The following is a 23020-nucleotide window of genomic DNA, read 5'->3' as shown; positions in this document are numbered from 1 at the left end:
GCTGGGATTTTGAGTTTGGTAATCAAGTTCTAGAGAAGAAATTTCCAGATGTTTCATCAGCTAAATCCTCAGAGGCAAATGGTCTATAGAAACTTCTCATCTAGACCAGTATCACTAAACTCTGAAGCTCAGCAATACCCTGGAGATACTGGCCATGAAAGCCAACAGCAGTAAATTCCAGAAAACTCTAGAGTTTTGGAGAAACGTCATTGTGAACTTCATCACCAGAGTTTGAAAGATCCTAAGGTTCTGTGTGAAAACACCTGATGCTCTATATAAACTTTGCATTTCCTTTACAGATCCCAGGTTTATTACTGCTCATTTGATCCCTGAAAGTGACAATCCAGAAGATGACAAGATATATTTTTTCTTCCGAGAAAATGCAATCGATGGGGAACATTCTGGAAAAGCCACGCATGCCAGAATAGGACAGATCTGTAAGGTATAAATCATGTCAGGTGCAAAAAAATAGGTCTGAAATAAAGTACCCCTTTGAAATCTCATGGCCATAATAAATAAATTTATCTGTCTACTATTTATTTGTTCATTCCTTTATTCAATTCATATGGTCTCCCAATTCAATTTTTATACTAATTCTGCTCATCTTGGCTTGGTGGTAGCAAAGCCATTGGAGAATTCCTGTGATGAAGAACTCCAGAGTAACTTGTGCTCTGATGTTCTGCTTGCCCTTACTCTGGAGGCGTTCCTCCAGTGTAGAGAGTCTCCCACATGGACATTAGGCAAAGCAGAAGTCAAGTCTTAAAACTGTAATTTTAGGTGTCACAATCAGGAGGGAGACAAACAGGAGGCTCTTAAAATTCTGGTGTGAAATTTTTATTTGATAGAATGACTTTGGAGGACATAGAAGCCTTGTTAACAAGTGGACAACTTTTTTGAAAGCACGGTTGATGTGTTCTGTGCCAGGACCTAATGGCATTGACACCCATTTCGACGAACTCCGTAAGTGACAGAGCCAGTTGTGAATACAGATTTATTCTCTGGTCAGCTACTGTATTTGTTTTATTAAGAATTGACCAAGTTGCCTTTCCTTCTTCCTTTTCTTGACAGAGGATGTGTTTCTAATGAACTCAAAAGATCCTAAAAACCCAATAATCTATGCAGTCTTTACCACTTCCAGGTATGTTGCTTGCTGCTCTATTTATACAGGACCTTACAGGGTTTGGCTGTTTTGGGAACCTTCCTTTGTTAGGTGAGGCTTGGGGAAAAAAGGGAGGCATTTTCTTAACCTTTGAACTGAGAGAATCCAGGCAATGTTGATAGGTTCATGAACTGTAGTTTTCTTATGGAAAGTCATAAAAAGAGTGTGGACAGTACAAAAGGGTGCATGGTTCATAGACAGATGTTGTATCACACAAATTTCACATTGTCTTGTTTCATTGCCAAGATATACATCCTGTTGAGGTAATTCCCCCTTAGGAGAATGAGCGCATACAGGGAGACGTAGTGAGAGCAGTGAAGAATAACACACAAACAGCACACAGATACACTGTAGAGTAAATGTAAGTTTTTACTTCCAATAAATGTTTGGGATGTTGGGAGAATACAGTACACTAGAAGCAACACCAAAGGTTTTTTTTTAAGATTCATGAGGTCAATTGGTTGTGTGGCTTTCCATGACTCAAGGGAACTGAACCTGAAAGCCATCTTTCCATGTACCCAGAGTGATATGGGAGCAGGACCAGTAAGGCTCACTGGTTTAAGTGAAAAAGAAATCTGGGGGGAAAACCAGAGCAACGGCAAACAAGCAAGCAGGCAGACAGAAATGAGGATAATGCTGTGTCCATGCGGGTCACGGGGACGTTCCTGAAACCTTCTTAATTTAGAAAACGAAATGCCTCAACTTTTTTTCTTCTGCTTTTCCCCAATGCTAGCAATATCTTCAAGGGCTCTGCTGTCTGTATGTACAGCATGGCCGACGTGAGGCGGGTGTTCCTGGGCCCCTACGCCCACAGAGACGGCCCCAACTACCAGTGGGTCCCTTACCAAGGACGGGTGCCATACCCTCGGCCAGGAACCGTAAGTGCGCTTCCTACTGGAGAATCGGGGGGGGGGCAGAAGGGTTACTTGGTGTTGAGTTGGGACATCAGGAATAACTTTAACTAAATGGAATTGGGGGGATCAGCCCCACATTTAAACCATAGCCTTTAGGAAGTCCTCTGCTTAAAGGTAGGGTGATAGCCTTTTGAAGGCAATAATCCTACAAATTATATATTTTATGCAAGAGATGGCCTTTTAAAAGGTCTGTGCGACTCTTGCTGCTCTCCCATTTATCAGATTTCTACCCCCACCCCTTGCTTTCGAGGAGCCTTTAGGGCCAACTTTTCCAGAAAATAAATTTTTTTTTGTGGAAAACTAGCCTGAAATTTAGATGAAACAAGAATGTCTGTAGCTGAGCACGAAGCGGGGTTGTTGTGCTCACCTGGTGCCTCAAAATGGGTTGACAGACAGCTGGCACAAGACAGTCGACAACTTAGGTTTTAATTTGACTCTATAGAAAAGGTTGAAAGCAAGCCGTCTTTTGGAGCTGAGCGTGACTCATAGGTACTTTATGGACTTAATCAGAAATTGTCCTGGCAGCAATATGGAAGTGATTTGCTACTGTATTCTTCTGAGTTGTTGTTTTTGTTGTTTTTAACTTCCCAGGCTCCTTAGTTGTGGTCTCTCTATTAAGCCCAAAACAAAGCTGCTTCCCAGTGGGAGACGACCAAGTTCCACAGTGTTGTTTGCTTACTATTAGACTATTAGACCCCTTTAAGTCATTGAGTAATGGGAACCCCTTCGACAGAGCATCCAGGTGCAAAGAGTTAAGCTCAGCTGGAAAACTGGCCAGCAGAGTAGAAAGGCTGCCTATCAATCCCATCAGTCAGTCAGTAGGTGAATCCAGAACAGTTGCGCCACTTGTGGTAAACACCAGAAGCAAGGTTGGGTATCAGCCAGACGGTTTTCATCTTGTACATGAGGCATGGGAAGAGAAAATGCCCGCTTTGGGAAGTCCCACTGTGTTTTTATTATAAATTTAACATTTAATGAGCATCTACTTGCTTGTAAATTACAAAACTGGATCATTTAAATTACAAAATTGGGTCATTGAACAAATGAAAAAAATTCAGAACATTAGCCACACATGCTCTTGCATGTGGCTCTCCCACTGCCTGGTCAATACCTCCTTGTGCTTCTAAATGACTTTCCTTGTTCAATCCTCTCCACGCACATTAATCCACTCCAATTAATCATTATCTAATTAATGCAAGCAATCCGTGTTGCACTCCATCTGGAAAATTAGGGTCTGCCTTGGGGACAGGCCGTGTGGAATCCCCTTAAGCAGGAAACAGCTGCAGGGAGAAGCCTGGAAAAAGGGGCTGTTCCCCCTGTTCTGGCTGCGTAAGTGCTGAAATGGGGCTCCCGAGTTCTCCAAGGAAGGGCAGCCTCTGTGTCTTTAACCGCATTTGGTCTGAAGTTCTCCCAGCTTTGATAGTCACCAACGGATAGGAACATTGCAATGTTGCTAAAATAAACATTGGCTATCTCAGTACGAACTGATGCCCAACACTTAATAAAACATACAGAACTGGCTTGCTGGACTCTTCTACCTCTTTTTCTTTTTGTTAGAAGGCTTAGAAATTAGACTTAGAATAACTTTATTGTCACTTTACACATACACTTATCAGCATACTGTTCTGACCCAAACCCTTTTCCAAGAAGACAAACAATAACCAAAGGGAACAGAAACCTTTTAATGATTCTTACAAATCCCCAGTTAAAAGACTGCTGCAAACTAATTAGCTTTGATAAGCACAAACCTCACCAAAACTGTGCGAGACTGCCAAGAATCACAGATAAGAAATATTTCACAACACAAGAGTCTTCAAATACCAACTTGAGATACTGTAATGTCCACGAGGCTGAGTTTCAAAACATCTTTGCTTCCTGCAAAGAACATCCGATTCACAGCTGGCTTTTATCTTCTTGAAGGAGGGGCCATTACCTTGCAGCCTTACTCCCGAGTCGCCCATGCTGTTGCAACTGCTCTTTCCTGCAAGCAGCCCTGCACTTGGCACAGGCTCCTCGGGAACCTCCTCATCGCTGCTGCCAGCCCCCACAATCTCTGAAGGCAGCACTCCCTAATGGTCCTGGCCCCTCATCTGAGTCCTCGCTCTCCTCAGCTGTCCACACCTACTGCCAGCTAACCACAACACATACATTAAAATGAAGTTTCATTGCATATAGCTCTCAAGGGGTCACCCCCTTCAATATACACTACATAAACATGACAAGGAATAAATAAATAAAGGAATAAATAAAATGTAGGAAGATATGTATTTGTGGGTGGTATATAGGTCAATATGTGTATGATTAATTTTATCTCCGATGAACTAAGACAATGTCTGTAGTTATATTTTTTCTGAATTGATCAAGATTATTATCTAATTATAAGAGTCAGTTTGGTGTAGTGGTTGAGGCATCAGTCTAGAACCCAGGAGGCCGGGAGTTCTAGTCCTGCCTTGGCAGCAAAGCCTGCTGGGTGTCCTTGGGCCAGCCATTCTCTTTCAGCTCAAGGAAGGAGGCAAGGGCAAACTATTTTCAAAAAAGTTTCTTTTGTCAAGAAATCTACAGGCTTGTGTCCAAGAAGCATCCAAGAGTCAGACATGATTGAACAAAAGGGGGAAAAGTATTTAATTATATGTTGCCTTTCAAGCGGTATATACACATTAGGAATTCAGAAATTGCCAAGCACGTTGCAAGAGTCGCACATTTGAATTCATAAAGGGAGAAAGCCTAGCAATTTAGTTTGAAACTGATTGAATCCAAATTCCAAATTGGATTAACTTCCCTAACACAAGTCATATTACTAAATCAAATTGGCCTCCACAGTGATTCGGCTTCTTAGAAAGACCTTGGCACGCAGTCGCAATAGTTAATGGGCTCCTTGAGCATCTGAGCTGCTGCTGGATGCCATCTGGAGAGCTGGAGAAGCAGAGTAAAATGGGGCATTCCCCCCTCCCCCTCCCCCATGGTCTGGGTGCCGCCTTCCTGCTGACGATCTCGTGTTCTTCCCACTAGTGTCCAAGTAAGACTTTCGGAGGCTTTGACTCAACCAAGGACTTGCCCGATGAAGTCATCACGTTTGCAAGAAGCCACCCGGCCATGTATAACCCTGTCTTTCCCATCAACCATCGGCCCATTATGATCAAGACAGATTTGGACTATCAGTTCACACAAATCGTGGTTGATCGCGTAGATGCAGAAGACGGCCAGTACGACGTCCTGTTCATTGGCACAGGTGAGGCTGACTGATATTCACCTGTTTCATCTGGCAAACCTGCTAGGAAGTGAAAGGCAAAAACAATACCAAAGTCTGCACACCCAGTGAGAAAACCGGGGGAGGAGCAGAAAAGTGAGGAAGATCCCACTTGTGTCCTTCCTTCTGGAAGGGGCCCCGTGTGCCTACAATGAAACTTTTGGGGGGAGGGAGGTTCTTTGAGCAATGGGTTAATTAAAAGGGAAGGGTGATAAAGCATGAGAACTAAGCAAACATTTCAACGCACAAAGCGGGTTTTTTTTCCCCTGAGAAAACGCTGATCTAAACCATCTTACATCATAAGTGTATGAATATCAAACGTCTATTAGGGCAATGTCATTTATGTGGTGATGTGGCTCAGAAAATGGATACAAATCATTGGGATTGTTTTAACTGATTTCATTTCATGCTCCAGTTCCATTCAAAGAACTGAATAGAATCAGGTCAATTGGATTTTGCTGCCCAGATCAATTGGATGGTTGTCCTGGCAGGCCTTGGAGCTCCCTTCCAGCCCTGAGGCTCCAGAAAGGCCTTTCGAGCCAGGAAAACGGGAGGCCGCTTCTCTCTCCTCTGGGGGCAGGGAAAGGCAACAGCGCCTGCACGGGGATCTGCATGGAGGCCGACCTCATGGGGTCCAAGGGCTGGCCGGAAGGGTTGCTCTCCAGAGCGGTTTTGCAGGAAACAGATTCCCAGTGGCCAACTACATAACAAAATCAGGGTTTCAGAATACGTGTTGACCCCGTAGGCCTACTGATTTAACTATGATTTATGATAAACCACCTATCACTTTGTTGTTTGTATGTACACTGCGAGCTTCTGCACTGGAGACAAATTCCTTATGTGTCCAGTCACACTTGGCCAATAAAGAATTCCGTTCTGTTCTCTTCCACTCCATTCAGTCCTTACTTGCTTATATTGAAGCAGGGGCCCTTGTGCTCTTAGGTATCTGGGTTTAGAATTGCGGGCTAAATTAATAGGCTAAAATGAATTCTTACACAAACAAAGGTTCATTTCATCTTCTCCAGCAAATGCACCTTTTAGTCCCTCCATCTGCACTTGTAACTTAATGGGGAAGTAAAGAAAGATCATCTAGTGCAGGGGTCTCCAACCTTGGCAACTTTAAGACTAGTGGACTTCAACTCCCAGAGTTCCTCAGCCAGCAAAGCTGGCTGAGGAACTCTGGGAGTTGAAGTCCGCTAGTCTTAAAGTTGCTAAGGTTGGAGATCCCTGATCTAGTGCACTCTGGGTCCGTCCGCTGTCAGCACACGGGCGTTCATCACACTACGTCTCTCCTGTAAATTAAGTTATGCACCAAACACTTTTCTGGTCTGAGAAGAAAGGACTGATTCAGTGGCATGAAACTGCTTGAAAAATTACTCAGCTGAAGAAGCTGATCCTGAAGGCAGATAAAGTTTCATTTCAGATGCTCAGGGCTCTAATATGTAATGTGTTGTAATTTGGACCGACGTTATAAAATAATCATCACGGAATTTCCTTAAAATATGCAGGAACACATCCCAACGCGATCCCTTCTGCTATCAGAAAATGTTTTACAAGTATAAGAATAGGATTCTCTCCCTGCTGCTCCTTCATTTCAGAAAATGAATCGTCTTTTCATCCCTGATTCCCACAGATTCGGGTAGATTTTTACCCTGGAATGCTATGTTGTTGTTTTCTAAATTCTAATGTATTAAATTAAAAAAAATATTTTACCTAAATATTATTTGTATTTTGTGCTGTTGCACAACCCAGGGACTGCATTCAGCAATGTTGTACCCCACATGCATCATATTTGTTGTATTTTAATGGGAGTCGTGGTTAATTAGATGTCAGTTACTGCTTTGGGTTGTAGAGAATTCCCTCTGTCCTCTTTAGCTGGTAGATCCTGAGATGTTTTGGAAGATGCCATTAAATGTTCTTATTTCTTCCATACTTTACATCACTTGCTAATGTGCCTTGTGAATCAAGCCTAAAGTGTAAACAGTACTTAGCAAGAGCCCTTAGACTTATACACTGCTTCACAGTGCTTTCCAGCCCTCTCTCAGCTGTTTTACAGAGTCAGCATTATTTGCCCCCAACAATCTGGGTCCTCATTTGACCCACCTTGGAAGGATGGAAGGCTGAGTCAACCTTGAGCCGGTCAGGATCAAACTGCCAAACTCATAGAGTTTATGACTGTATTTTCTGAAAGATGCTAATTGTAATGTGAAAAACAAGATATCTATTGAATTTTTAAGAAGTCCTCCTATTTAAACAAAAATGTTCATTTCTTTCTTTCAGATGTTGGAACTGTTCTGAAAGTGGTCTCCATCCCAAAGGAAACCTGGCATGACCTGGAGGAAGTCTTACTGGAAGAGATCACCGTCTTTCGGGTGAGGGGAAATTTTGTGAGCTGCCACCCCTGCTGCCTGCCTGCCCAGGTAGCCGCAGGTGGAGCTTAGGAAGGCCGGGCCCAACCGAGGGTATTTAGCGCTGACACTATTTCCCTCCGTTTGCTGGAATGTAAAAAAGGCCAGAAGATACAACTGTTTGCAATTGAAATCATCTGTATGTCTGAAGGTCTCATTGCCCATCTTTTCACTCCCAAAAATAATATACAACATTTATTCTACAGATGGGCGAGTGATGTTAAGGCCAGGGTGCAGCGGAAGGTCCGTTGTTCAGATGTCGGAGGGCTCCCATGACAGAGCAATTAAGAGTCCCAGTTTGAATACTGAGACATGGATTTATTTATATAAACTGGCCCGAGGTCCTTGGAAAGATTTGGCAAGAAAAGGAGGGGAATAAAATATATCTATGCTGCAATTGCAGTGGCCGGAATGCAGCACTGCAGGCTGACTCTGCCCACAGCCAGACAGTTCGATCCTGACTGGCTCAAGGTTGGCTCAGCCTTCCCTCCTTCTGAGGTCGGTAAAATGAGGACACAGATTGTCTGGGGGCGGGGGAGGGAGACGCTGACTCTGTAAACAGCTCAGAGAGGGCTATAGAGCCACATGAAGCCTCATATCAAGTCTACGTCCTAATGCTATTAGGGAATTAAGGAACTTAATACTTAGACTAGCCCTGAAATTTCAACACTGCATTTCTACCAGAAAGAAGTGACCCTGAGCCTTCCTCCTCCTCCTCCTCTACATTTTTCTCTTACCAGTTTCAGTAGCATTGAGGGAAACAACCATTGCAAGAGGCTTACAAATCCTAATAAGGTGGAACTTATTTTTGCTAAGTCACAGTGAACAAAGAAAGAAAGAGGGAATTTTTACCCTGGAGATGGTATTGATTTGTTGGTTTATTGATTGATTGCTTTTATTTCCCATCATAACTCTGGGGTTCGCAGCCACATTATGCCTACCCACAGACTCTTTTCCATATTTCTGGAAGGCTAAAAGGGTAGAAGCCAATTCAGTCCAAGCAGGGGGCTCCTGCCAGAAGCCCCCATGTGACGAACCCTGTGCCGGGACCAGTGAGCTAAGCAGATAAATTCCCATGTGAGGAGACATCGCCATGCAGGGCCATGTTGCTGAAACTCAGTTTGTAAGCCTCAGGGATGCATCTGCCTACCTGCTTTGTAAAGACACCCTCTAACTTAAGAAGATACACTGAATTTCACTGTGGGAACCTTTGAATACCTCCATAGCAACCACAAATGCAATGCAAATGTTTTAAGACATCCAGATAGCATCCCATTAAGTAGAGCAGCTCCTTAAATCACCTTTGATGTTAACTCTTATTTTTTGTTTCAGGAACCCACGCCTGTTTCAGCCATGAAGATTTCCACGAAGCAGGTAGGTATTTGTTGAAGTATTTATTGAACTTTCAGAGGGCTTAATTTGGCTTCCTACTTGTGAATTCTGCCCCACCCTGTTTCCTCTTCATAAATATTTGTGATTTCTCACATGGAACCCTATAAGCAAGAAAGCGCAGCGTTCGTTCCTATGCCTTCCTAAGAGTGAAACCACAAGCCTTCTCTCTCTTGTAAGGGTTGCACTAACTTTAATGTACTTAAAGCAGCCGCATCCTCTTTCCCCCCAGGCTGTTTATGTATCAGGGTTTCCCAGTCCTAGACGAACCTTAGAGCCTTTCAGCTGAAATTGGGGCCCTCTTTCCCAGCCCCCCGATTGACTCGCTTTCAATGAGGTTCAGGGCACCGAGGCCAGAATGTGGAAGGGCCCCCTTTCAGCAAACCCTGTCAGACATTCAACCCTTGCGGTCAGGGCTCGTTCAGGCCCTCTGGCCTGCAAGCAGAATCAGGGTCTTGCTTCTCAGTGCAGATGAGAAAAGAGAGAAACAGCCTAGAACTAAGGAGAGACGTCCTGAGAGTGAGGGCAATCGATCGGTGGAACGGCCTCCGGAAGGTGTGGCTGCTCCATCCCGGGAGGCTTTTAAGAAGAGGCTGTCTGGAATGGCATAGATTCTCCTGTTTGATCAGGGGGCTGGACTAGAAGACCACCAGGGTCCCTTCCCACTCTGTTATTCTGTTTAACTTTTTCAAGAACGCCAACCTTTCACCATGCGGGGTGTTCCCAGAAGGCAAGGCTAGTCCTTGAGGGGTTGCTTTCTGGGTCACCAAAAGGTGGTGTTTTCTGACTCGCTGCAGGGCAGGATTCCCTAATGGTTGGGAGCGTCTCTCGGGAGGCCGGCTGAGGGTTGGTTGCTGGAGAGTTATCCTGGGGTCTTTGGCAGGCAAAGGCAGAGGGCCTGCAGAGTCCTTTCTAGTGTTACCACAAATCCTTTTTTTCCGTGTTAAATTTAAGAAGGCAAGAACGTCTTTCTTTTATTGACTTTGATTATAATGATTTATGATGTATTGATCATAAATGTGCTGGAAACCCCATTCAACATTAGGAACCTGTCTAAAATGAATGTATTTGACATGAAGTATTTTGTCTGGAATTTCTTCCACTGCAGAAAGGGAGAGAGAGAGAGAGAGAGATTTAAATGAATGTGCTATTGTGAGAGAAAAAAAAACTATGCTGCAGACTTTGCTGAGGTGCCAAGGGTGTGTGCGTGTGTGAATATCAGAGTGCTCTGCTTTTGATTATTTCCACATTCTTTTTTAAAAGAGCCGATTTCGTGTATAACGTGGAGCCCTGCATTTAAGGACGGCTTTTCCGATCCAAGTTCTCTCCGTGTATTCAGGAGGGATTACGCTCTCCCCCCCCCCATCTCTGGCAAACAAATCCCCCCAGCATTAAAGCGCCCTTCATCTACGGAGGCCCAAGTCATGTGTGTAAAGCGGGGCCTATAAAGTGTCAGTCTGGCCGCACAGCCATGCAATGCGCTCTGACAGGCTTCTGGCCTCACCCGCCGCTTGCACCGAAGGGGGCTTGGAGAGCAGGTTGGTTCCTGTTCCAGAACCTTCGAAGTTTCAAAGTCTTCGGTGCATCGCCGTTCCTCTTCCGGGAAGGAGGAAACTTTCTTAGGATGAAATGATGAAATGATGAATTTATTATCTCGTGGTGTGCAAAATATTAGGGTGAATTTCCACCCACTGGCTGAAAGAGTTGCTTTTCTCCTTGTGGTCAGGGAAGAAGCAGTGAAGGGTCCCCTGCAGGGGCTTCCAGGCATCTGGGCTGAGCCCAGGGCCTTTCCCTCCCTTGTTTCCAGGGCTGTGCAGGGCTTGGATTTCCTCTCCAAAGTAAGCCTCGGCAGGGAGAGGAGCAGCTGACTTAAAAAGCTGCAGACCAGGGGAAGATTTGTGCCCCCAAGTAGTCCGAAGCTCTTCTGGCAGGTTATCTCTGCAAATCTGCTCCTGCACAGCCCTCCGAATTTCTGGTTCCATGAAGTAATTTGCAGGTGGCAGCGGTTGGCTTGAAATGAAGCCTGCAAAGCATTTGGCACCTGAATATCGGAGCTCACACATTCAAATGAAGCCCAATAAAGCAGATTAAAAGATACTGGGTGCACCATGCAGGATGGCGTGTCAGTGGATGGATTGATGGGTGAGAAATAAAAATGGGGAGGAGGACCTCTGTAAGTAGACTCGACTGCCTTGTTTGCTGCCTCTAATAATGAGCAAAAAGATTCCTTGTGGAGTTCCACTTCCATTAAAAAATTAGGAGCTTCTCTTTCTGGGAGGGAGGGGCAGCTGCATAATTCTACAAGTCCCACAATATATATTGTTTGTGTTGCCTGAAACCGTGGTAGAAGTTGCTCCTGCACAGCCTTGAGTGCAACCCTTGGCCCCGCGGAGCACTTTACGGTTGCCTCCTTCTTCTCTTTCCAACCCTGCAGCAACAGCTCTACATCGGCTCGGCAGTCGGAGTCTCCCAGCTTCCTCTGCACCGCTGCGACGTCTACGGGAAAGCCTGTGCAGAGTGCTGCCTGGCCAGGGACCCCTATTGCGCTTGGGATGGCGCTTCCTGCTCCCGCTACTTTCCCACGGCCAAGAGGCAAGTCCGACCATCTGACCCCAACGCTCCCTCGGTCCCACGGGCAGCCTGCTCTGGGCAGCTTTGGGAGCGCTGGGACTGCGCCAGGGACACCCATGTGACGAGCGGTGTTCATAAACCACCAAGGCTCCAGTTCACCCTCCCTTAGTTTTAGTGCCAATACCTGGTGATTCGGTGGTTCGTTTCTTCCAGGAGCGCCATTGCCTGGCACATCAGTAAACTGGGCAACGTGGATGGAAAGAAACACACAACTCATTTTATAGTCGGTGGAGGCGAGGCAAACTCTTGTGGGCCGCCCCTCCACAGCCCCACTTGCCATGGGATGCGCCAACTTGGAAATGTCACATCAGACGTGTTTTTTCCCCCAAAGGTCCTTGGCCAGGTCCTCGCACCCTCCTTGACTGTCTCTTTGGAGCCGCCTTGCTTCTGGGCTGAAGGGGGTTTGTTGTTTACTGAAGCAACTAAAAAGCAGCAAAGGGGAGAAAGCAGGGAGGCCTGGTGACTTTCCTCTGCTGGCTCCTTAAATCCTTCGCAGGCCTCTCCGTCCCCTCCTCTCCCCTCCGTTAGGCTTGGCCTATTCCTGGGGGGTGGGTGGGAACCAAGTGCTGTTTAAGGGGGGGGGCTTCCATCACAAAAGGGTCATCATCATCATCGTGACATTTCTTGGGCCTGCAGCCCTGGGCTTTGCAGATCCTGCTTGTCCATACCAGGCCTTGCTAGGCCAACCATGGAAAAATCCGCCTGCCTCAATCCACATGATTCCTTAGGAAGATCCCCAAGCTCTGAGTCCTGTTCCTGTGTCACTAACTCAAACTATGACTCATGCCATGAATTTCTGCTTATCAGAGCCTTCGGACAAAGCCTTTCCTTATTTACGATTGTTATATAATTATTTTCATAAAGGAAAAGAGGCTTCTTCTGGAACCGTCCTGAGAAGTGGAATTTTGCATTTATTTATTTCAGAAATCAATACACTCCGTTCAGAGAAAAGCCTTACAAAAACCTTACACCAAGATGAAGAGAAAAAAGTTTTTAAAAAAATCACAACTTAAAACTAGAACCTGTCTTTAAAAGGCAGGAGTAAGCATGGGCATAAAACAACCACTTATTTGTTAACCAATTTGATCCTTTTTGCTAATTTAAGGAGTGGCATGGGGATTGGATGTTGGTCAATATTTTCCAGAGCAATTAATGAATGTTCTAGTTCCATTTAAAACAATGGGACAAAATGTTCTTTCTGACATCTGTTAAGCTTTCCAGAAAAAAAGGCAAGGATGCCTGAGCTGTGCCCCTTTCTTCCTGGCCTTTGACTCTTGACGTGATTTCAAGGTTTTGCAGTCCCCCCCCCCCCCACCTCCTCTTGGTCCTCTCTTCTCTCCCCTCCCTTTGACTGCCTTCTAATATGCTCGGTCTCCCTTTTCTTCAGCTTCTAGCAACCTCCTTGTTTTCTCTCCTTTTCCTCAAGGTTCCACTTGTGGGGACTGAACGGGGATCTTGTGTCTCTGGTCTTTTTCAATAGGAACACAACAGGGGGCAGCCTGAACAGGAACAGTGTTTGGTGGTTGTTGTTTTTTAAATTATTTTTGCAACATCCTCTTTCAAAAACAATAATAACATATGAAGTTTCAAAACAAAACTTAATTAAGCCTCTTGTAGCTCATCATTGTGCTCAGGACTTCCTATGTTCCCAATAATTTCTTTTAACAGACAAAGATTTTGCAAAGGATGCCCTCAAATTGGGAGTTTAGAGTTTCAGAAAAGCCCAAAGAAACCTCTGTTAGAAAAGGCTGTTCCATGAACAGGACAGTTCTTAAATAAGCACGCCTTCATTTTTGATGGAGTATGCTTATCAATCTAGTTCTGTTCATACTAGGTCCTAAAACTAAAATGAATATAGGAAAAGGTGGTACCCTGGTTGAGCCTCTCTTGGATTAGATCCTCGTGTGAGAATGCTTGCCAGAGAAGAAAGCGCAAACCCATGACTGGGAAATCTTCCTTCATCAGAAGTTCACAGGGGACATGTGGAGAAGAACAAGAACCAAAGAGAGGAGACATTAGGACACATTAATGGAATTTCCTTTAGCGGGAAAATCAAATTACTTGAGTTAGTGAACGCTTGGCTGGTCTTATTTTCAGAGGCAAGAAGAGGCACTTTAGATTTATTTGTACATTCATAAAAGTTACACCGAATGTGCGTGTTGTGCTCTTATTGATCCAACTGTCTACAGATCCACCTGTAACTTTTGTGATAAACAAAACACATTTACAGTCTTGGCTAGAATATTCCTAGAAATAATGAATCGGAAGCATTGATTTTTAAGCACAGCCCTGCCTGGCCATTATTTATAATATCTTTTTCACAAATGTTGATGGATTAATTCTTCCGTTTTTTGGCATTGGATCAGATTCCTGAATGTGTCCTTTGTTTGAATATCTTGACACGTTTACTGGGCGAATGAGGCTTCATCCTGTGGCCCATTTGCATTTTGGAGCAGAGAGAGTCTAGAATGTCAATTTCATTTTTAAAAGTGCCACAAACGCCATGAATGTGATGAAACAGTGTGGTTTTCTCTCTCTCTCTCTCTCTCTTCCCCCCACCCCCGATTCCTGCAGGCGCACCAGGAGACAGGACATCCGGAATGGAGACCCTCTCACCCACTGCTCAGACCTCCAGCATCCCGGTGAGTTCGGATTTGTAAGGTCAACCCACAACGGACACAGCTCACAAGGCTGGACGAGGCTGGATCCAAACAGCTGACCGGACTCTTCACTTTGGTCTCCTGGAAATCCATAGGGGGGAAAGTGACACACCCACCCCCTCAATTCTCTGCATTTTAACTTGATATAACTCCAACCGACTTGATTTCTTTCGTGTGTGTGTGTGTGTGTGTGTGTGTGTGTGTGTGTGTGTTCCCTGCTTCCCTGAGGTCATCCCAGGCATAAAGAGAGGCCTCCTGCTCTCTCTTCCCTGTCCTCACCTTCCAATTCAGAAGGAAAGCATTCTGCAAAATGCAGCAGCCCCCTCTGCCGGATAAAGGAGGCCATTGCCACATTTTGCTGATCAATCCCAATGCCAGGACTTGAGTTTGGGGGAGCCGAGAGAGGAAGCTTGCAGGTGGGCAAATAGGCAAACAAGGCAGGGAGCAGAAAAGTCGAGGAAAGGCTTGTCACAGCATCCGGGAACAGAGGGATCCTTCTGGTCCAAGATTTAGAACGTCGACTGCCGGCTGCCTTTGAACATCGCTGTGTCTAATTCTTCCTTTCAACTCTTTTTCCCCCTTGGTGATTTCCAAGCGCCTCCCCATCTCTCTCCAATGAATCAGTTTTGCTCCAAACAACCGCCTTTTTTAAACAAAAAAAGTCATCCCACTTGCATCCCGGAACAAACAGTGAGGACATCTGAATGGCTGACTCCCTAAAGGTTTAATATCGGCTGATTTGCTTAGCTGTTTCTTCCCTGAGACTCTCCCTCCTTGGGCTCTGAAAGCTGAAGCTCATTAAGGTGATACGTTGGATTAGCCTGTCACCGACATGAAAGCAGCCGGCCAGCTTCTTGGCTTCCTCCTGGGACGGCAGTGTAACAAACAGGTTTTCTTTGCCAAAGTGGGTCACCGCCAATGGGGTCTACAATGGATGGCCCTGTAGGAGGCAGCCTATCTTCCACTCGGAGAACGTAAGGGCTGAAAAGGCCTTGACTGCCAAGCTCTTGGCTCCTGAAAGCCCCCAGGAGACTGCCATTAATAAAGATAATCTGGGATCCAGACCCTGCCATGGACTCAGAAGGAAGAGGAGGAGGAGGAGGAGGAGGAGGAGGAGGAGGAGGAGGAGGAGGAGGAGGAGGAGGAGGAGGAAGAAGAAGAAGAAGAAGAAGAAGAAGAAGAAGAAGAAGAAGAAGAAGAAGAAGAAGAAGAAGAAGAAGAAGAAGAAGAAGAAGAAGAAGAAGAAGAAGAAGAAGAAGAAGAAGAAGAAGAAGAAGAAGAAGAAGAAGAAGAAGAAGAAAGACCCCGTGGAAGCCAAGGGGCAGGGCAAAGGTTAACTATTTTATCTTGGGATTAGCATTCACCAGCATCTCTGACAAATGACAGCCACAGAAAACGTGCCACAGGGAAGTGGCCCCAGCCCATGCAAAGCCAGCCATGCCAAGCAAATGGGCTTAGACGTGCCTCAGTCTGCGTAACATTGAGGCGGGAGTCTTTCAGGGGCCAAGGAGGATTCGGGGGTGGCCAAAGATGCACCAGGGGAACGGAAAGAGCCCTCGGTGCCATTCCAAAATGGCCGACCCCAGACCATTGAAATAGGCTGGCTGGGGGGCTCTTCCTCGTGGCAGACACAAACACACAACTCATGTCCACCTGGGAGCTGGCAGAAAAGGGCTGGCCTAAATCCTGCCACTTATCAACGGCTGTTCTCCTACCTCTTTTGAGGGCAGGGAATAGGGCTGGCCTCATCTACTGTAGGCCGGGTGATGAAAGGGGTTGGGGATCCCCCTGGCTTTGTTGCCTCTTTGAACGAGTGCTGCCTGCAAGGGGGCAGGTAGGGAGAGTTCGGGGGGTGCTTGGAAGGGCGGGTTTGCCACCTGTATCAGGACCAGCTAAGCAACCAGGGACAGGCTTAAGAGGAAACTCAGGGTGAAGCAGAAGGAATGTCCTGCTCGCTGCCCCTGTTGCTTTGGGGCTGTTCCCTCCCATGAGAAGAGAATCCAGCTGAAGGAGCCTCTTGGCCGACTCCCACATTCTGTTGGATGCCTTCAGCTTCCAGCTCTGCCTCGGCTGCGGTGGGCTTGCTTTAACCACTCGGAGGTGAAGCCGGAGCTCCTGCCGTCTTTATCAAAGAGAGTCTCCAGGGTCTGAGAAGACCCCACAGGGCACCTTCTGATCTTCACCTCCCGTGGGCTCCTCTGGCTCTCCCGCTACGGGTGATCCTGGCAGGTGGGATGATGGGCAACGGGAGGCAAATGCCCAAGTGGTCCTGTGGTTCCTGAAAGTACGAATGGGGGGAAGGTTCAGCCATGCAAAACGGGTCAGTAGAAGCAGTGGGAGCACCATAATGTCCCCAGGGGCCACCGAAGCAACCAAGGCCCTGTGTCCTTATGCAGCACAGCACCAGCATTGTTTCCAAAGGGCATCTGCTCCACGCTTGGAAAACAAGCTGAACATCCTTGGGCCTGTTGTTTTCAGGATGTGACAAGGACTGGCGGGACAATACCTGGTCAAATTAATTCTGGTGTCCCATCTGCCCTGAAAAGCAAGCCAAATGTCCACGATGGGCCAGAGGAGATTGGCCAGAGCAACTGAAACTGGTTGCTTAGAGCTAATCCCGGATCCCGGCCTGCTGCATGCCTCTCTTCCTTGTCCAGAGTGGGTAGCAATCAAGGTCGCTCCTTCTACAAACAGCATCAAGTTATAGCTGTGGCAGCTCCTGGCTGACAAGAGTAGCACAAGTCCTGGATTTATGTTATTCCAGGGATGAGGTAAGTAACATAAACCCTAGATTTTATTTGCCGCAGCCTCTGTGGCATCTAGTCAGCTCCTAGCACAGACATTGAAAAACATCCCAGGATAAGGTAGTGGCAAAGTGTCTCTGGGCTTTTTATGAAGCCACCAGGAGCTGATTGTTTATTTTTTAAAGAAGAAATGTACCCACAAGCACACACACACACACGTTTTCCAAGTCAGATGTACATAATTGTTGCAAAGAATCACTGCTTTGCAAGACCCAAATTTGCTCTTTTTCCAGCCACATTCCCTGGATGGCAGAGTCCTCTTCCACGTACAGAGGGCTCTGGAGGACCTCAGGTGGCCATCTTGCAGCTTAAATAACGCCTCTTCTTACTGCTTTTTGCAGATAACCCAAGCGGGACCGGGCTGGAAGAGAAGATTATCTATGGAGTAGAGAACAGCAGTACTTTCCTGGAGTGCAGCCCAAAATCCCAACGTGCTTTGGTCTACTGGCAGTTTCAGAAGCCAAATGAGGAGCGGAAAGAAGAGGTAAGAGCAGGTGCTCAAAGGTTGTGTCCCTCGGCCCATGAATTCTGATGGTCTTCTTCATCATCATCATCATCACCATCCCTTATCTCATCTCCCTCTGAGAACTTCCATTTAGCCCGAGACCAGCTTATCCTGCATCCTGCAAGGGCAGCGATAAAAGCTGCTCATTTCGTCCATTCCAACGTCCAGTGAGAAGTTCCCACTGGGGAAGGAAGTTCTCCTCCTGGGTGATGGAAGCTGCTCGGCAGTCGTCTCTGACGCGTCTCCCCACAGACCGGTTGCCCACAGAATACGGGTGGGCTCTGTGTGTTCCAAGGGGGCTTAGTGAGAATGCAGGGGGCTGAGCAGCCCGGAAGGTCCCATCATCCATCACCTCACTGGTAGAGGGGAAGCCCCTTTTCCAAGCAAGCTAGAGAGCTTTGCCTGAGCTGGGGAAGTAGGCGGAGGCAAGAAGAAAGGAAACAATTGTAAAAGGCAGAAACCCCTATTTTATATGAAGGATTCATAGTTCATTCATTGCTTGGCAATAGCTACGCTTTTTGTGGGACTAGATTCCCAAAGTCTTCTCAGATTCATTTTATAAACCATGGGGAAAAATAGGCCGTCTTTCTGTTTCCGCTCCATGTGTTGGGCAAGGCTCCCATCAACCACAGACGTTCCGTGTTGACTCAAGATGGAACTCAGAATCCCATCAGTCTGGATGGCATCAACGATTAACATCAATCACAGAACATCGATTTTGTTCTGAACCATAAGGAAAACATGGATTGAATGTGTTCTATTCATAAATCTTAACATGATGGAATATATTGATTCAAATACACACTGTAGCTGCTTTAATCCAAATACACAGACGTATCTCCTTGCCAATTTAATTTTGCTTATGAAACAGTGGGAACAAAAAGGGAGAGAAATGGTGTTTTGCAGGGTGAGTAACTTTCCCAATGCGAGGACTTCAAGAATTCTGAGCATTTCACTCCCTTCTTTTATAACGTTGTAGGGTTTGTTTGTTCGTTTGTTTTATATACTGTTAATAAAAGGAGGAAAGAGGAAGAAAAATAATTCTCCACAATAGCTGAGATCAGTAGGAATCCACCGTCCTGGAATGTCCTTATTTGGGGAACCCAGGAGTAGGAGTTGCGAGGTTGCAAGCCCAGCTTGAAAGTCACTCAGAGGGATTGTTTTGATTATTAGGTCTCCTCTGACTTCATATGGAGGAATAAATGCATCCATTTATTACCATGATTGTTTGTCTCTAGTTTGACACCATGCTTTTATTGCTTTCAAATGTTCTTTTCGCATTAAAGATGGATGTTGTAACATTCAGTGGGTTAAATAAGGTAGTTCTGATCATTTATTGTGTATGCAGAACAGCATCACAACAATGTTACTAATGAATTTGGTTTATTTATTGTTTAAACGTGTCCATAAATATAGAATAAGTGAAACGTATTTCTAACACTAGTGTGCATTCATTTTTTGAACTATCCAAGTACCTTCCTTCCTTCCTTCCTTCCTTTCTTTCTTCCTTCCTTCCTTCCTTCCTTCCTTCCTTCCTTCCTTCCTTCCTTCCTTCCTTCCTTTCTTTCTTCCTTTCTTTCTTCCTTCCTTCCTTCCTTCCTTTCTTTCTTCTCTACCTCCTCCTCCTCCTTCTTCTTCTGTTCAAAAAAGCCTGAGAAGTAGCCTAGAGCGGTAGAAAGCCTCATCCAATGAGCCCATCACGGCCGAACATAGTTCCAGGCCCTTCTTTTCAGACTCAGACAGAACGGGGGTTCCCTGCTTGAACAGGAACATTCTTCTTTCTTTCTCCACAGATCAAAGCAAGTGACCGCTTGATCCGGACCGAGCAAGGTCTTCTGCTCCGGAGCTTGCAGCGGAAGGACTCGGGGCTCTACTTCTGCTACGCTGTGGAGCATGGCTTCATGCAAACCCTCCTCAAGGTCACCTTGGAGATCATAGACACGGAACACCTGGAAGAGCTTCTTCATAGGGAAGAAGAAGGAGACAGCGCCAAGGTCAAGGAGGCCTCCAACGGCATGACGCCCATCCAGAAAGTGTGGTATAGAGACTTCATGCAGCTCATCAACCATCCCAACCTAAACACAATGGATGAATTCTGTGAGCAGGTGTGGAAACGGGACCGCAAACAACGCCGGCAGAGACCTGCTAATGCCCAGGTGAACCCAAACAAGTGGAAGCATCTACAGGAAAATAAGAAAGGTAGGAACAGAAGGACCCACGAGTTTGAGAGGGCACCACGAAGTGTCTGAGCGACAATTACCTCCAAAAACAAACCCTTTGATCCAAGTGAAGCCTTGCATAACTGGAAATGAGATGCAATACAGACGAACGTTTTCTATGGCATTGACGTGGATGTTTACAAAGAGCTGGGAAGCTTGAATGATTTCTGCTTGGTTGAAAATGGGCCCAGTTTGCTGAAACATTTCCCATTGGGCTCGTCTCGTTGACCCCTGACATTTCTGGAACATACGCTGACTCCGAAACCAGCGTATGGTTTTGTGGTTGTGCAGTGAGATGAACTTGGCATTTCTCTTTGGACTGAAGTGAAAAGGGCTATCATCGGTCAGGCCGCCATTTTGAAAAGGGATTATGTGGAGAGAAAATGCTCTCTGGGACCTTCCCTTGAACTTGACTGAAGAACTGCATGGGTTTTGGAAAGCTAAGAGACAGAACCTTCACACTTGGTTGTATGCAAGACTTATACACCCTTTTTGTCTTGTTTATAAATGTGCTGGAAGAATGGAATTAATACTGTATGCAATTAGAGTCACATGGACCTCAACCATTCATTACCTGAAGCCGTGGCAACAGCAGAGGGATTACTCTGGCCCTACTACTGATGACTTCCCTAACCTTTGACTTAAAGATGTATTTTATTAAACAACTATTTAAATATACCACAACCAATATGCAGTCAAAGATAGCTCTTTTGGGGGGTGGGGAATAGAATAGGCTTTTTGTCTGATAATATTCTGATATTCTAATTGTTGTTTTTTTTTGTTGTTTTTTTAATTAGGAAAAAAGCTCCAGGTTTACTTTTGCTCAGTTTTAATTCCCCGTTTATGAAATTGAGACAAACAATAAGCAAACTCAACTAAATTGCAGGTGATTTATATTATAAGTACCTTTTATCTAGTTCCTTAGCAGAGCTATTCTGACAAGGGTTTTGCCTCGTGGAATATTTCTCTTCCCTCATTTCTCCCATGTTCAGCCTGTGCTTCTTCGTCTTATCTTATGCTTTGATACAAAGAGAAACCGATTGAAACAATGAAGGGAAACTCAAATGACTTAAGCTGTATATTTTCTTTTTTAAATTTTTTGAAAGACTGTGAATAGCATTAAAATATTTCTTCTGCTCATGATCTTGTTATATGGATGGGAAAAATAGAACACCGTCGGATGAAAAATCCTTGATTTGTTGACAGATTATAGCGGTGGCTTTCAGTTGGTCTAGAGAAGCAAAATATCCCTCAAGTTAATAAAGCACCAGACTTGCTTGCCCACACTACGAAGCAGGCAATATTGTGTCATATTTGCGATAAGACACAAATCCAAGTTAATGCGTGAAAATTTGATCTGAAATAATCATTGCAAACGGGACACATCCTATGTCTTGGGATGTGACACGGGGTCAAAGGTGAATTCCCTGAAGATTAAAAATCTGTAAACCACTGAGTTAGCAAAACTAGGATCCTGTCCAAGCTACCCTAAGAAAGGTAAAACATGATGAACATCCCATATGTCATATCTACCCTAATGTGCAGTGTGTAATGCACTGACCTGTAGTGAATTAAAATTAGAAACTGCACTATTGCATTGATGGATGCAAGGTTTCTCCTCTCTATAATTACTATCAATTCATCATGACTAATAAAAATTCCACTGATTTCAGTAGATCTATCCAAATTTTGCTCATTTTGAACCAAACCCAGTATACTCTTTTTTCCTTGGGCATCTCTTTTGGATCTTCCAAAAATAGTGTTCCCAGAATCTCATACATTTTGAATACAGGAAGCATCTGTATTAATGCTTGAACTTGCAAACCTGTTTGGATTATTTAAAGTGTACTGAGAATTTCAAAAGTTATTAAGATTTTGCTCTGCACTTCTCATGATAACAAATAACTTCTATCAGCAGTTTTTGAACAGGAGGGCTAACTCTACAAATCTTGATGTATCTTCCAGTAATGAGCTTTTTAAAAAAATGACAAAATGCACCATATTTTTTATTCTTCAGCAGGCATTTTAAGTTGCAGTAATTAAATCTGAATGTGAATATTATTTTGTGTGTGTGTGTGTGTGGTGTGTGTGTGTACACGACTATTCTGCAGTCCTAACCTAACCAATTTATTTTGGCAGAGTTTGCAATGAATTTACTGGATTAAACAGGATTAGAAATGTGGTCCCAGGAGCAGATTCGAGAAGGCAGACATTTGATTGTGTGGATGAAATGTTGTGAGTTCACCCATCGCCCTCAGTCATGGTTTTAATGGTGGCTTGTTGTTTAAACCACAGTAAACACAATAAGCTACGGAAACTTGATTGTACCTTAACTCAATATTTGAAGTCAGCTATAGTTCTCTTTATAAAATAGCTTGCAATTCATGCACATGTTGGACTGAACTGCAGCAGAATCATGCAAAGCAGCAGCCTGAGCTCCCCGTGGGCTGAGGTTTTGTGTCTGCTGAAGAGCGTCTGTCTTACTCAATGAGTGCCTGTTTCACTCCTTGCCAGCCAAATGAGCCACAGGTGCGGTAGTTATGTCAACCTGTGAACTTCGTCCTTGTATAATGTACTGGTGGGCCATGAGGTGAAATGATGATTCCTGTGAACTTACTGCTCAGCTAGAAACCCCCAAGAACCTGCAAGGGGGGACTCAGCAAGATCTCCTGGCTGGCTGGAGAACCACAATCCCTAACATGAACACCTAAGTTTGGCTTCTTGGCTTAGATGTCTCCGTGGGCATCAGTCTTCTCACTTGGATCAAATGCTCCTTCCCCGGTTCAGGGCACTGTTCCTAACATGGGAAAGAGGCCCTTTCATGAGGATCCCATCCTGCTGGGCACAAGGGCATTGTGGGATCTGTCCCAGACCCTCAGCATGGGCTGGATCCTGTCCCCCTTAGAGACACGGACACATTCTTCAGGGCCTCACCCACCCCCTTGGAAGGAAGTTCCCTTCCTCCAATTGAGGGGAAGGGGAAACCTCAGCTGGCCAAGGCAGACTCCCCAGATGGTGGAGCTGAGCGTACTGACTCAATGGCAAGCCATCATGGGGAAAAGTGTGCAAATGGGACAACCTTTG

At 45.3% G+C, this 23020-nt stretch overlaps 1 protein-coding gene across 1 annotated transcript in view; it reads left to right on the top strand.

Annotated features, from left to right (window-relative positions):
* The window catches only part of SEMA3A (semaphorin 3A), a 128181-nt gene extending 107561 nt beyond the window's left edge, over positions 1 to 20620 (top strand). The window contains exons 7-17 of the mRNA XM_087969182.1: positions 300 to 442; positions 846 to 960; positions 1069 to 1138; positions 1893 to 2037; positions 5083 to 5302; positions 7601 to 7692; positions 9061 to 9102; positions 11552 to 11709; positions 14323 to 14390; positions 17554 to 17696; positions 19511 to 20620. Of these exons, the coding sequence (XP_087825308.1) occupies positions 300 to 442; positions 846 to 960; positions 1069 to 1138; positions 1893 to 2037; positions 5083 to 5302; positions 7601 to 7692; positions 9061 to 9102; positions 11552 to 11709; positions 14323 to 14390; positions 17554 to 17696; positions 19511 to 19966 (1652 nt within the window). The 3' untranslated portion in view covers positions 19967 to 20620. The remainder of the gene's footprint in view (positions 1 to 299; positions 443 to 845; positions 961 to 1068; positions 1139 to 1892; positions 2038 to 5082; positions 5303 to 7600; positions 7693 to 9060; positions 9103 to 11551; positions 11710 to 14322; positions 14391 to 17553; positions 17697 to 19510) is intronic.
* The last annotated feature ends 2400 nt before the right edge of the window (positions 20621 to 23020 follow it).

This window comes from Notechis scutatus, chromosome 6 (genome assembly GCF_049901735.1).
Source record: "Notechis scutatus isolate UNSWTSFEM ecotype Mainland chromosome 6, rNotScu1.2, whole genome shotgun sequence".
In the NCBI taxonomy this organism is placed as follows: domain Eukaryota; kingdom Metazoa; phylum Chordata; class Lepidosauria; order Squamata; family Elapidae; genus Notechis; species Notechis scutatus.
This window is presented reverse-complemented; position numbering and strand designations above follow the sequence as displayed.